Here is a 14,686-nt window from a genome sequence, read left to right as displayed (position 1 = left end):
AAAACTGAAATCTGAATTTGCGTCACCCTTCAACCTTGCATATTATTGGGTATGACTTAGAGAAACAACATCTATAAAATCCATCATAAAATATAAATATTGACATAGTCATAGAAAAACATATTTTCTATGTAGGCATTAAAAAGCATTTTGCTTCCAAGCTTCTATATTAGTATTTTTAACTATTACCTTAAAATTTGGGTGAAAATTCCTTTCTTAAATAGCGCATGGGTTAACACGCTGGTTTGTCATCCTTAAAATCCAGGTTCTAGCCTTGCAAGGTTACACATTTTTTATCCAAAATTGCGTTGACAACAAATTAATCGTTCCTTGTTACATATTAATTTCACGAACCGATTAATTCATTTACGAATCAAAAATATTTCAAGGGGGGTGGAGAGGGGGAGTAATATAATAGTTATTTAGCATCGTATCATTGACTATTATTATATAACACTGGCTTTAATCTCAAATGATTGTACATTTTTATATTCATAGAAAACTGGATATAGTACGATGCATATATATATTTTTCAGTGTGGCTAAGAACCGGTTCTAATTCAGATTCGAAGCGATACTGGAATATTAAAGTGAGAATGTATTTAGGTCAGGGAATATCAAATACAAATTTTATTATGTATAATTAAAAAAAAAGTTTACCAAGATATGTATCCTGCATGCCTTAGTGTTTTACACTCTAGCTTCCCATTTCTAAAATCCAGGTTCTAATCTGACTGGGAATCCACGAAAAATATTCTCAAAAATTATGTGGACACTAACTTGATCATAAATTATGTGAACACTACCTTGATCTTAATGAGTTGAATTATGCTTTCAAATGGAAGGATTAGAGCCATGAAAAAATTCTTGTAAAGAAAATATAAGGAGAAGGAAATATATTTTCTTTGAAGGCCGTTTGCGAAACGGTGGGTCTAGCCCCTATGGTTGTAGAGAACCATTAAGGGAGGAAAAAAGGAAGAGTTTAACCCTGGGCAAAAGTGATAGGCCACAGGAAGAGATTCCTTGTAGGACAAGGAGGTGTGAGCCCTAAGATAGGTGGTCTTAGGGAAAACTAGTAAGATATAGTGAAATAGGCCGTAGGGGGAATAGTAGCTACGGACTCGGAACGGGGCCAAGAGTAAAATGGTCATACACAGGGGGTAGGGATATAAGGGAGATGAGAGAAAGGGGAGGGGGAAAGGATGGTAAGGGGGGTAGGGAAGGGGGGGAGAAAAAAGGGGGGTTACGGGGAGAGGGGTCAAGATGATGAAGGAAGATCTCGATCTCAGATATTAAGGATCTTTTCAAACCCGTTTACCCCTCCCCTATTTTCATTGTACATGAACCAGAAATTTCTGGATACACCCCTTCAAAGCTCTTTCAATATGTTGCTACAGTTCAACAAATTTAAATTGTAAATTGCCGTTACTAATTTATTGTTAATTACTAGCTTATATAACTATTAAATATGTAACAACGTACAGCCAGAAGTAAATAAAAACAAAAAACTATACTACTTTATATAAATGGATAAGGATAATAGTAATTTTCGATTAGTATTATAGATAGCTTCTCTAAGCCCCGGGCTAACAAAACTGGTAGGTATTAATTTTATGATTTTTATTATAAAATTCGCGAAAATTGTCTATAATACGATGCTATACATGATTTTTCAGTATTGTTGAGAACTGGTTCCAATCCCGGGGATCTTAATCGGTTCTGAAGCCATACTGGACATTTTTAGTAGGATAAAAGTTATGCTTGAAAATTGTTTTATTAGCTATTATTATAAAAATAAATTTCATTTTTAAAAAACGTCATTTGCGTCATTTTCGCGTAATTTCTATTTTCAGATATTTTAGAGAAGCTATCGTCAAGATGCAGTTTTAGTAGGGACACACACGTTGTAAACGAAAGAAGTGATTCCGCGGGTGTTTTAAGACTGGACTTAAAATCCGCGAAAATATAAGCAGAGATTGATAAATTTATGTATAGTAATATAAAAAGAAAATTTTTCGTGAAAATAACAAATGAAAATATAATAAAAGATCTAAAATATACACGAAAAAATTTCTTTTTTACCCACCCACCCACCCGACGATTCAATTTATGATGTATGTCTTATTTTCAGACGATTCATGTTTTAATGTAAACAAAAGTTTGGCGGGAAAGTGAAAGGGAAATCCCACACAGATTTATACAGGTGAGTAAACACAATATGATACGAGAGAAGACACAGTAAATGTAGGTATAAAAAATTTTTTAAATTATACGGAAACTGTAGAGTAATATGGTAAAAAATATTTTAGAATAGAATATAATAGAATAGAATAGAATAGAATAGAATGTATTAATTTTATTAGAACAAAAAAGTAAAAAGAAAGTTAGCGACAACGATAGGTATTTAGCTATTTTTAAAAATAGTTTAATAGATTAAGTTTGTTTCGATAGTTGTGAGATTAAAATTGTTTTAACACATAAGGAACACGCATTGGTGGATAACACATGGGTTTTACAAGGTTTACGTTATGTTAATTCTAGTTTGGAAACAGCGCAGAATATTTTATTACTTTTGTATTTTATAAATAAGAAAACCGAAATCATTAGCGATGCGTTCATAGAACATTAATATAGTACAATAGAGATAATTATAAAATAGTCAGGGAGGAAAGGAATATTCGAAATTTATAAATTTATGAAATAATTGTTTTTAATATTTTAGAGAAAGAACAAGTTGCGATAGTTACGTGGTAACATAATATAGAGAAGGAAGTCTATAATAGATTTTATCAGGTAACAAAGATTTTTTATTCTAATACCTTACAACTAAACAAGTAGGAGGACAAGAATATAAGACGAATAAAGTCAGATAAGGACAAATCATAGCTTCCAATTCTCGTAATAATAGTAAAAAAGGAAAGAGCAATAGAGAGGGGAACAAAGGGTTGTTTAGTTTTTTGGTAGGGACACGTAAGTACACAATTTTGATAGGAATTAGGGAGGGGGCCACAGGCTCTTGAAAAAGTAAGGTTTTAATTTTTTATTTCTGTTCCCATTTACTCGTGCACATAGGCGGCTTACAGGATGACAGTAGTTGCGAAATTTCGGATTTTTTTTTAACACTTGTTTTGTTCCCCCCTCTTATTTTTGTGCATCAACTGGTGTTTATACAAATGCGCCAATTTCAAATCCCCTACCTAAAAATTTTTTTTGTTTTTTTATAATATTTTTATTAAAAACTCAAAATAAAAGTAGAAAGGCGGTTGACTTATCCCCCTCCCACGTTAACAATACCTATAAGCTTCTAGGGGGCGTTGCCCCTAGTCTATCTTAAAATAAAAGCTATATTTTGTATAATTTTTTTCAATCAGGTGTTTGAACACGAACTGCATATAGCAAAAATATTTTTCTTTTTTAATTGTTATTCCAATAAGATAAAAGTTATACTTAAAAATTGTTTTAATAATTATCATTCTATTTTGCATTTTTAAATAAACACCAAAATCGACCAAAATATGCGTATATATTTCGTACTCACTTGCGTCATTTATATTTAAGATTTTATTTACCCGTCACCGCTTACAGGATATTTTCAATTCCCCCTCCCCCCCCTCTATTTTACTACCTCCTATAAATCGGGGGGGGGGGGGGGGGCTTAATTACAGAGCTGGATGTTATTATGTTTTAACATTCTAAAAGCGAACGCGGTGAATATAATAAGAGTTGGCATTTAAACAGAGAAGATTAGGTTTTCGCCGAGACATATAGATAGAGAGGAAAATTATAAAAATAATAATTTTATATTTAGGTGAGAGTGTTAGTCGAGACCAATATAATAGCTACGATAGAGAAATTGTATCAGGCAGAACAGCTAACAGTGGGGATACTAAAGGTAAATAGGAAATAAAATCAGATTTGTTTTTGTCCATTACATTATTAATTTTATACAAAGAAAAAAGGGGGTTGATACAAATGCGCCAAATTAAAACCCTCTCTTCAAAAATCTTTTTTAATAAAACTCAAATTCAGAAGTATAGGGGAGGTGGAGGTATCCACTTTCCATTTAAAATACTTAAAGGCGTCTAGGGGACATGAACAATGGTTTTTATCTGAAAAATGAGTGTATTGTTATCGATAGGTATTTGCATATAATAAAACTAGATTCTTATTTAACGGGTGTTTTTAATAAGATAAAAAGGATGAGGATTGTTCTTCCATTTTTCGTATTATAAGAAAGTAAGCAGGTATTAGTGTACATTTTGGGTTTATTTGCGTCATTTATTTTTTCGAAATTTTTATAGGTTGACAGATTAGGAACAAAAATGAGAAAAGTAAAGGAGGGGTTAATAGCAGAATAAATAATATTATGTAATGGCCTAGGATTAAAAAGGGGGGAGAAAAGGAAGATGAAGACACATGAAAGGGGGGGGGGAGAACATAAAAAGAATCATACACAAAGGATGATTTTTTATTTTTATCCGATCGAATTTTTTATTTTAGAAGAATCGACGGCGTTCTTAGAAGGAAACAAGTAGTGGTCTTATTTGGAAGTAGCAATTCTGGCGAAGTACGGCAGAATGGAACAAGAAGGTAAGAAGAAGATTATCATAAAAAAGATTAAGGAATGACTTTGCTCACACTACATAAATAGGAAATTAGGACATTAGGGGGGGGGGGGGATTAGGACTTTAGAGAAAGGGTTGTGACGAGGGTAGCCCTCGGCCAGTAAAAACAGACAAAAATAGGAAATTGGGACATGGAGGGGGGGGGGGCAGTGGGGTAGGATCTTAGCTAAAAAAGGTTTTTAGTGTGTAGCTCACGTTTAGTAGAGTCAAACAAAGGAAAAGGTTTTTCAGTAAAATTAAAAGGTAAAGTTTATAAAAAAGAGTAGGACACAGGGATATTAGCGTATGTGTACAGGTTCTGAATTATTAGTGAGGACAAATTTTACTAGTTTTTAGTCAAACGCATTTGAATAACATATTGTACTTGTTTTAGGACAAGGTCAGAGAAATGATGAAGGTGACACAGGGAATGAGGGGTCACAAGCGGGAGATGGGACAAATCCGGCGGATACACAGAAAGATAGAGAGGAGCAACAGGCTCAAGGGATGTCGGAAAATCAAGCTTTGATCCAGTCACTACTGGATCAACTGCACAAGAAAATATCCAAGGTAGACGAACTCACTGCTATAGTGGAGTCAAGGCAAGTAGGACACAGTCAACACAGACAGGTGGAGCTAGGAGAAGGGTCGAGCACAGCTCCAACACCCAAGAGGTCACAACTGCAGGATTTTTTTGCGGGAACGTCTCAACCGGCAGCAGCTATGGGAAACAAAACGCAGCATCAGGAAGATATAAGACGTTATGGATCAAACTTGGATCAATATACTATGCCGCAGCCATGGCAAGCAAATGTAGAAGGAGATGGACTACATGGGTATCACCCGAAGGTTGGCGTGGGAGGCCAACCAACAAGCAGTGGTAGCAAGAGAAAGGCGGAATATCAAATTCAACGTGGGGACATGGAAGAAAGTAGATTAGAGACGTACAAAATGGTAGGATGTCCTTCTTTGAGGATGGTGAAAGGACAAATTGCAGAATTCAAAACTCCAGGATTTTTGACAGCGACTCTCAGCGGACTACAACAAGAAAGGTATATAGAATTTTTTTTTGTTTTTTTTATTCATCAGGGGAAATAAGTAAGGAAAGCATAAGCAGTTCACAAAGCATATTATATATGGGGATAATATAGTGCAAGCTCGAAGCAAAATAATAAGATATTAAACGTAAAGCACATTTTTTGAATATATAGGTGGAAGAGTAAGGTAATAAAGAAAGAATGGGGAGGGAAGTCAGCATAAACGGGAATTTACATAATGTTACAAGGATAGAATAAATATTGGAATAATGAATATTGAGGATTAATTGTATGATGTTTTTCAGGTTAACAAAATCGTTCAACATCAATATTTTGAACGCAGGATCAGCATCACATCTCCACTTTGCAAAGTACCAATTGTCAAAACTAGCAACAATGAAGGGCAGAATAGAGGATGCTACTCGAAGATTATTTTTTCTCGAGGTGCCAGCACATCTTAGGGAGTGCCTACACGCAGTAATGGATGACCTGTTGGGGGGGGTAGATCTTATTGAAGAATTGAATCACACACTCAACATGTTCTTTTGGCCCAAGGCCACACACAGCTCAGTGATGAAATTCATTACACAAGATCACAATGAAATGCTGACAGGCGAACGCAAAAAGCACTGGGAAGCGATAATCAAACAAGAGGAGGACAGAAAGGAGGAATATAGGAAGAACAACACAACAACCCCCACAAGCAAACAGGGTGGAAGGAAGTTCGAGGGAAAATGTTACATATGTAACAAAGAAAATCACATGGCGAGAGAGTGCCGTTCCCGAAACCAAAACAATGGTAACGGAGGAACGGGGGGAGCGAGTTTTAGAGGACCAGGGAGGAACGGATCTGAGAGGTCAGGATCAGAAAATAATGCAAAATAGCTAGAGCAGACAGAATCACCTCAAACTAAAGAAACGTTGGATCCTCTCGCACAGGTGACACCTAAAGAGGTGATTCATAATATTCAACCACCAAAAGTTAACTATCTACCTGAATATATTTCTGTAGATGACTCTGATTTAGAATTTTCGGCTTTTTGTGATTCAATTATAAGAAAATTAGAAGATATGGGATTCGATTCAAATAATACTAAACTTCATTCTCCAGAATCCATCAGATTTTATAACCAGATTCTGGGGGCCAGTGATAAAGTGATACATACCCTAACTCACGGACACAAACCTCAATGGGTGAAAAATACCCCCCCAGGTCCAATGTTCTTTCAAAATAATGCGTCTGCGAGACTGAATATGGATATCGTTAGAACTCAAGTTAAAGCCTGGGAAGAACTGGGAGCAGTAAAACAAGTGGCAACACGTCCAAAGATAGTAAGTCCACTTACATTATCTACAAAGACAGATACACAATCAGGCAAACTCAAACATAGAGTTTGCCTTGATCTGTCAAGATCAGTTAATCTGTATGTCAAAGAATCTAACGTGGTCATGGAAGATTTGTCGGCGGTGTTACCAAGGTTCGAATATTTTATTTTTTTCTTAGGGTCAATGAAACAGGGAGGAGATAGGTCGTGAAGAGCGGACTTTTTTATGTACAGATAAAACGAGAGTACAAAGACATAAAACAAATGGGGAATAAAACATGGTCCAGTGAGGGGAAACAGAGGGTTTTTTCGTAGTAGTTGGGAAAAATATGGCAGGTGTCTAAAACAAAACTTATATGGATAATATTTAACAATGAACAAACAAGGGTATTATTTTAAGCAACTAGTTTTTATTGTCAATGGGGTAAGACAAGAAAACAATTTTCAGAGAGCAAAACAGGAAAGGACTCAAAGACAAGACATATGCTTGCAAAAATAAATAATGGATAATTCATAAGAATTTTTCAGGATTCAACCCGGTTACTACATGGCGAGTGCGGATATCAAGAATATGTACTTGAATGTGAAGCTGGCAGAACAAGAACAGACTTATTTTGGATTCAGCATCACAGACACCAACGGTGAGACAATATTTTACGTGATGACATCAATTCCGTTTGGTTACGCACCAGCAGCAGCGGAAATGGAAGATCTGATTAGGCCACTAAGAGTCACACTTCATAAATTATCAGTGGATATATCGTTTTACATAGACGATTCTTTAAATGTAGGAAGGTCAGTGACAAGATGTGGCAGTTTTTTCAAATTATCTTTAAATTTTTTGGGCAACAGTGGTTGGATCATGGCGGCAGAAAAATTAACAGCTCCAACCACTAAGATATATTATCTGGGATTTTTTATGGATTCCGTGTTGATGAGAGTGTTTGCATCAGAGGCCAAGATCGCCAATTTAATAGCAAATATTGATTTAATACTGGACAAGAATGAGAATATTCACAACAAACAAATGGCGGCAATTTTGGGGAGTTGCGCACATCTTTTAACCTCACACCACAATTATGTAAGAATAGCGACCAGGGTGTGTCAACATTTACTTGGACAAAGTGTGGAAAGCGGGGGATGGGATGGACATATGGATCTAAATGAACACACCCGTCAAGAATTAAACATTTGCAAAATCTATCTCAAACAGGGGAATGGAAATGCGATTAGGCGTATTAGGAAAGATTTTCACATAGTGCATCCTGCTCAAAGCACATATAGTACAGACCAATGGAACCCGAATGAATCAGAAGAATCGTTAATCAAAATGGTTAGCGATAGTTCCAGCACGCAGGCTTTTGTGTTCGAAGCGGACCAATTTAGGTTGGTCCGCGAATATCCATTCGACCTAAGTGAGGTTGAAAAAAGTTCCACGTTCAGGGAACTGGCAGCAGTAAGCCGGTTGTTCACACATGACACAAATTATATCAAAAGCATAAGGGGGGCCACATTGGTCTGGATAACAGACAGCCAAAGTCTGGTACATATATTGACAAAAGGGTCTCGGGTCCAAGAGCTACAGAAGATTATATTAAACATTGTAGACCAACAGATAAAATACGGTAAGCGTTATAAAAAACCTGACTGAAATTATAAGTTAAAACTTACATGAGCAAGGACACAAAATTAAGATGAAAAGGAGGATTAGGATCACACAGGGGATTCAAAGAATTATTAAGGTTACTATCAAAATCACGGACATGAAATAAGGATTGTTTTCCGACAGGCGTCTCAATATGGAAAGTTTTTTAATGAAATTAATGTTATTTTTATTTTCAGATATCAAGATATTCCCAGTATGGGCTAGCAGAAGTAACGTAAACCTGGCGATAGCGGATGCTGGATCAAAACCCATTCCGACTGATGAATGGCAACTGGCGGAGGAGGATTTCCAGAGGATAACACAGGCGTTGTCGGTAATACCGACGGTGGACGCCTTCGCCACAAAAACGAATACCAAGTGTGAAAAATATTTTTCTCGTATCCCGGAGGCATCAGCATGGGCCACAGATTTTTTCATACAAACATTACAACCTAAAGAGATATATTACTTGGTACCTCCGATAAAAGAGGTGACAAGAACATGGTTTGCACTGACCAATGTGCCTAATATTACAGCAGTGCTAGTGGTTCCAGCTTGGTATTCCGCAAGCTTTTATCCGTTGTTTAGAGAAAAAACATGTTTTAACAAGTTTATTGAAAAACATTTTGAATTTAAGGCCGCATTCCGAGATTCAGATCATACTATTTTCAATTCAGAGGCAAAATTCAATATGTTGGCGCTGCTGATTCGTACCTAAAATGTACTTTATTTTCATTGAGTCACTACAGTATTTAGTTCTGTATTTGAGTTTAATAGTGCGAGTATTAAACAAGGTAGAATATTAACATAAATTATCCTTTCTGTTTATTCACTAAATATTCTATAGAAGAAATAGTAAATACAAAAATTTTATATTAGGGAATTTAACACATGGCTAATACAATTAGGAAACGGGGGGACAGGGCAAAATATTAAAAACAAAGGGTGGATTATTATGTATAAGATTAGGAATGAAGATTACTATGACAAGAAGGCATACAACTTTGGAGGGCCAAAAGGGTAAAGAAATTAAGATAAAAACTATTTGAAGGACTTTTAGATGCTATTTCTTTTTAAGAATATTTACTTTTGTTGTTATAGTATGTTTTATTTTTGTTCCAGCAGTGGTGTTTTTTTCATAATTTTTTCCGATAATAGTTTTCTTTTCATCAGACTGAAATTTAAAGACATTCTTTTCAACAAATTTAGAAAATTGTAATGAAAATTCATATATGTTTGTTTTTCAGAGAAAAATGAACGAGGGAATAGATCTTAAACGTTACAGTAGGAGCCGACAAGGGCACCCAAATGAAAGACAGAGTGGGAGAGATAAAGGGGAGTTGAGACAGCCTACAACATCAATGCTTAGAATGGACTTGGATGAGGGCAAACAACACCAAGCCAGGTAGGGATCAGAGGGCGGCAGATTGTGTAGGGAAATTTTTGTCAAAAACATTACAAGGATAATGACAGACAAGGTAGCGTAGTATTAAGGCAAAAATTGGGAAAACATCAAACCAATAAATGAGCAAGAAAAATTAATGTAGGGATTAGGGGGGAGCAGATTGGAAAGGGGAAAAAATTTGTTAAATATATTACAAGGACAAGGACAGACAGAGAAGCGTAGTTTTAAGACAAAATTTGGGAATCAAGGACAAACAGCGACATTCTAATAATAAAGGAGTAAGAAAAATACATGAGAAATTTTATTTTTTTTAGAATTATGCTACATGGGCGAGCGCAAGGAACTACGACACATCACAACAGAGTGATTCGTGATTATCAAGAATATATGATGAGAAGAAGAATCCCCACCAACAGTGTGTCGGAACAATTATTATTAGAATACTTAACAGAATTACAGGAATTGAAGAAACCACATGGTTTTTGTACGCAGGTGAAAGGATCCATAAAATCCATGTTGGCCATGTTACAAGTGCCAGAGTCGACGTGGTCATTAAGTTGCCAAAGAATGTGCGATGCGTTAATCAGAGTTTCAGCGGAATACAGGACAAGGATGTTTCGAGGCAGGATATAGTAAAGAAAAGGACAAATTCCATAACGTTTTTTAAAATGGTTAATGAGCAGGAGAGAAGGACAGATTATATAACGAGCTTTGGCGACAAATAACTGCATTTCAGTAAGCTAACACAAACTACGTAGTACAATTAAAGGAAGTTGGGGTAAAGAGTTATTTTTTTGCTTTTTCTTTTTCTTTTCTTTACTATATATATACAAAGGTGATCCTTTGCCAGCAAGCGTCATACAGAAGATAGTACGGAGAATCTTATCTGTGGCTGAAAAACCGGAGGATATTCCACAAATACCGGCGGATGGAATGAGAGTGGCACTCATGCTTGTGCTGCAGTACTATTTGATGGCAAGAATTACGGACCTTATACAGTTGGAGGCGAGAGATATAGCTTTAGTGGATTTGGACGGAGAACGGGCAGTAGAAGTTAAATTCAGACGGATGAAAAACGACCAAACAGCGACAGGACAAATTAGTCACATTTTAGCGGAAGGTGGAGAGGCTTGTCCATTTTTGTTGGTTCAGACGTATTACGCAAGAATGGGTTTCTGGCTATATGACGAGGAACACAATGATACCAACGCACTATTTCCACGATTGAGATTGTTGCCAGGCACCAGAATACAGGTATCGGATGGGACCTTTGCAGTCAGCGTTTCAACGCTTCTGGATGATATCAAGGCCGCTTGCGCAGGGGTTGGTTATGAAGGAAGAGTGACAGGGAAGTCAGCCAAAATAAGTGGAGTGTCTGACGGTTTCAAAGCAGGAATGACAGATGCGGAGGCGAGAGACAAAGGAAGATGGGTCGGACTCGAAACGGCGCAAGCTTACAGACGGGTTTCAGATTCGTATAGGAAAAAACTGGCGGGATACACTTCAATACAAAGAGCGGCAGACCGCGATAGGAAACAGTTGGCGACAAACGCGGCCGTGGAACCAAAGATAGTGGAACTATGGTGGCTGGCGAAAGACACAAAGGTTAACGAAGAAGGAGTGGAGGTAGAACAGGTGGTGGAAACTACGATGGCAATCGGCTAAAAAATATCAGAAGCAACAAACGGGTTATAAAATTCTATTCATAAATTGTAACTTGATGTGATGGTCGCAAATTTCATAGAAAATATAATTGTGGCGAGAAATAGCGTTGTTTAATTATAAATATAAATATAAAGGACAGGTATAAATGATAAAATAAAAAGTAGCGGACGGGGTTAATGCACATAAATTTAACGAGACGGCAACCACGACAGCATAAAAAGGAGCGGGTAAATCGTCCTAGTCCGATTCGAACGTTTATCTAACCGAATTTTTGTAAAAAAAGAACAAATAACAAGGACAGTTTAGGTTAGATAAACATAACGAATTTCTTTGCATTTTCTCCTTACTCTTTTGTACCGAATGCACCCAATAAACTACCCATTAAAAAATTAAGCTGTAGTAGGGAGAGAATATAGAGGAATTCGTAGTAGATTGGAATGTAAAGGATTTTTTCATGTGCGGCTTAGCCGGGAGATTGAACGCGTGTTTTTGGTGTAAGAATCTGGAGCCGAAAACTTAAATAGAAGAGAATCAACAAACCTCGAAACCGTAACGGTTGTCAGAAATTTTTTCTATAATTCTTTTTATTTGAAATATTCATGAAGTCATATCTAAACAATCTTTAAAATTTCTCAGGGTGGTTATATACTATTATTAATAAGAATAAATTTTACTCTAAAATGGCAATCCTGAATAAAAGTGCAGAATAAATTATAAACCATACCTTGGAACAAAAGATTTGGCCATTTCAAAATATAGCCCATATACGATACTTACATCTTATTGTTTAAAATTGCCGTTATTGTACAGTATTGGTGTGGTTTAGTGGGTAAAGTTTGATGTATTTTTTTTTTTATTTTTAATAACTTCATATAGAGTTCCGGTTCTAATCCCCGAGAAAAAACTTAAATCTATTAACTATATCCCATTATATAAAGTAGTAGGCTTTTTTTTATCTGCAGGAAAGGATCTTCTAACTGCTAAACCGAAATATTTTCTTGCCGGTTCAAACCTATGACATGACTTATATAAAAATTCCAGTTAAATTCCCTGCAAGTAATCTAAACTTTTATAGATATCATCCATATAATAAAGTAACCGGATGTATGTTTGTCTGTCTGTTTGTTTGTACCAAAGGAAACGCTGACAACTGAACCGATATAGTTCTCTTTTACAGGGTAGCTTATCATAGGTCCTGGGAAGATTTCTAACTATTTTTTTAAAAACTAAAATTAAAAATAGCAGATGGTTGACTAACACCCCCCCTCCCCAAAAAAAAACAAAACAAAACAATTATTCACACCTTCAAAATCTCTCCCTCTTTCTCTCTCTTTTTCTCTCTCTCTCTCTCTCTCTCTCTCTCTCTCTCTCTCTCTCTCTCTCTCTCTCTCTCTCTCTCTCTCTCTCTCTATGTCTAGATTTCGAGGTTTAATGATTCAAAATGATGTAGGGCAACAGTAGCCGGTTTGAATCTTGTTGAAAATAAAAAGATTTTGAGTGATCTTTAAACATTAAAGATAAGTTTTATTTTATTCTTTATCGACATTGTTTACATTATTAGAAAAATATTTTTTTTTCTTTTGACCACTGAAAGATCTGATGTGCTTCAGACTGCTGGGATTAAAAATAAATGCTGATCTTAACCACTGAGCTACAGAGGATATCATGCTATAGTAGTGAATTTAAACTACTATTTAAAAAATCTAAATATTGTCTATATTGCCTCTTTCAATTTTTACTCTTTCTCTCTCTGTGAATACATATTAAAAATTTTGAATTTTATATGTTGTCTATTGTGGTATGCTGGTCAAAGTGCTGACTATTACGTATGTGGATCATGCGTTCGAATCTTGGTGATGTTAAATTACAATAATTTTTTTCAGTTTATTATCGTATGTAAGTGATAATAGATGTAAATATTTTTTTTCAGTTTATTATTTCTTTTCTTTCTCTTTCTATCTTATTAATTTGAAAAAGTGTATTGTCTCCTGAAAATTTTTGAAAATTAATGTCCCTGCTCGGAGTCGATCTTGGAAAACCACAACCTTAGACGTATAACGTACCCCTGTGCCACAGAAGCCGCAATAATATCAAGTAAAAATTGGTCAGTTTTTAACAACCCACAACAAAATTAATAATAGGGGTTAATCAACCCTCCTTTTTCTTCCATTGTTCTTTCCTTGAATATTAATCTTTTTCTTCCATTGTCATTTACCCTACTATTAATCTTTTTCTTCCATTTTCCAATCCCCGACTATTAATCTCTGAATATTATAAGAGGGGATAGAAATTGAAATTTGGGGAATGGGTGGAAGAGGGTTAACCAAAATTATTTTATAAATATTATTATAATAGCTAAAACTATTACGCCGATATTAAATTACACCAAATTTTTGTTAAAAATATTGTTATAAGAGCTAAAAAACGTTCCACCGACATTAAAATACTCTTTTGTTTTAAATTATTGAATATTTTAAATTTTAAAAAAAGTATTTTGGAGAACCCTATTTTTCCTTTACTGTTTTTTGATGTATATTGTTAAAAGAATATCGTTTTTAGGATTATTATATGTGTATTTACTATATATATGTACGGATAGTAAAATAAAGAAAGATTTTTTAAAGATAAGATAAATATCTCAGACAGTACTTTACGTATCTTATTGGCATGTTTAATAATCAATTTAAAATTAATCTAATAATTTTTACAAAGACAACATTAAATAGGTATAATTTTTAAACATGTTGATTGTTGAATTAACACCCCAACATGTGTAATTTCTTGCCGCGTCAAATTTTTAAAAATTAACCCGCACACGCTAAAATATAATAGTTTAGATAGATGACAGTTATGAAAACATGTGAAATTTTAAAGTATACTAAAAGACATAAATTTTTGTATACATTGTCTAATTTTGAACATGAAAACTGGCGCCTCCATAGCTCAGTGGGAAAGTATTGGTGACTGGTTATACTGATCGAACGTTCAAATCCCGGCTATGATAC

General features: G+C 35.2%; 2 protein-coding genes across 2 annotated transcripts; both read left to right on the top strand.

Moving 5' to 3' along the window:
• The first annotated feature begins 2,129 nt into the window (after positions 1-2,129).
• Positions 2,130-7,628, top strand: LOC145329548 (uncharacterized). The gene is made up of 7 exons (XM_080173821.1): positions 2,130-2,203; positions 2,723-2,793; positions 3,809-3,892; positions 4,501-4,590; positions 4,999-5,656; positions 5,947-7,119; positions 7,495-7,628. Exons 4-6 carry the CDS (start codon positions 4,578-4,580, stop codon positions 6,524-6,526), a joined length of 1,251 nt encoding a protein of 416 aa, XP_080029947.1. The 5' UTR covers positions 2,130-2,203; positions 2,723-2,793; positions 3,809-3,892; positions 4,501-4,577; the 3' UTR covers positions 6,527-7,119; positions 7,495-7,628.
• A 479-nt stretch (positions 7,629-8,107) lies between these two features.
• LOC145329547 (uncharacterized) lies at positions 8,108-9,523 on the top strand. The gene is made up of 2 exons (XM_080173820.1): positions 8,108-8,591; positions 8,809-9,523. Exons 1-2 carry the CDS (start codon positions 8,120-8,122, stop codon positions 9,327-9,329), a joined length of 993 nt encoding a protein of 330 aa, XP_080029946.1. The 5' UTR covers positions 8,108-8,119; the 3' UTR covers positions 9,330-9,523.
• The last annotated feature ends 5,163 nt before the right edge of the window (positions 9,524-14,686 follow it).

This window comes from Acartia tonsa, chromosome 10 (assembly GCF_053477335.1).
Source record: "Acartia tonsa isolate MP-2025a chromosome 10, ASM5347733v1, whole genome shotgun sequence".
In the NCBI taxonomy this organism is placed as follows: domain Eukaryota; kingdom Metazoa; phylum Arthropoda; class Copepoda; order Calanoida; family Acartiidae; genus Acartia; species Acartia tonsa.
The sequence above is the reverse complement of the archived record's forward strand: the minus strand, read 5'-3'. Positions and strand labels throughout refer to the sequence as shown.

Coding starts and splice junctions, on each gene's coding strand:
- LOC145329547 (XM_080173820.1), top strand. CDS start 8,120: ATGGATCTAAATGAACACACCCGTCAAGAATTAAACATTTGCAAAATC. Junction 8,592..8,808: donor AGACCAACAGATAAAATACG/GTAAGCGTTATA, acceptor TTTTATTTTCAG/ATATCAAGATATTCCCAGTA.
- LOC145329548 (XM_080173821.1), top strand. Junction 5,657..5,946: donor AGCGGACTACAACAAGAAAG/GTATATAGAATT, acceptor GATGTTTTTCAG/GTTAACAAAATCGTTCAACA.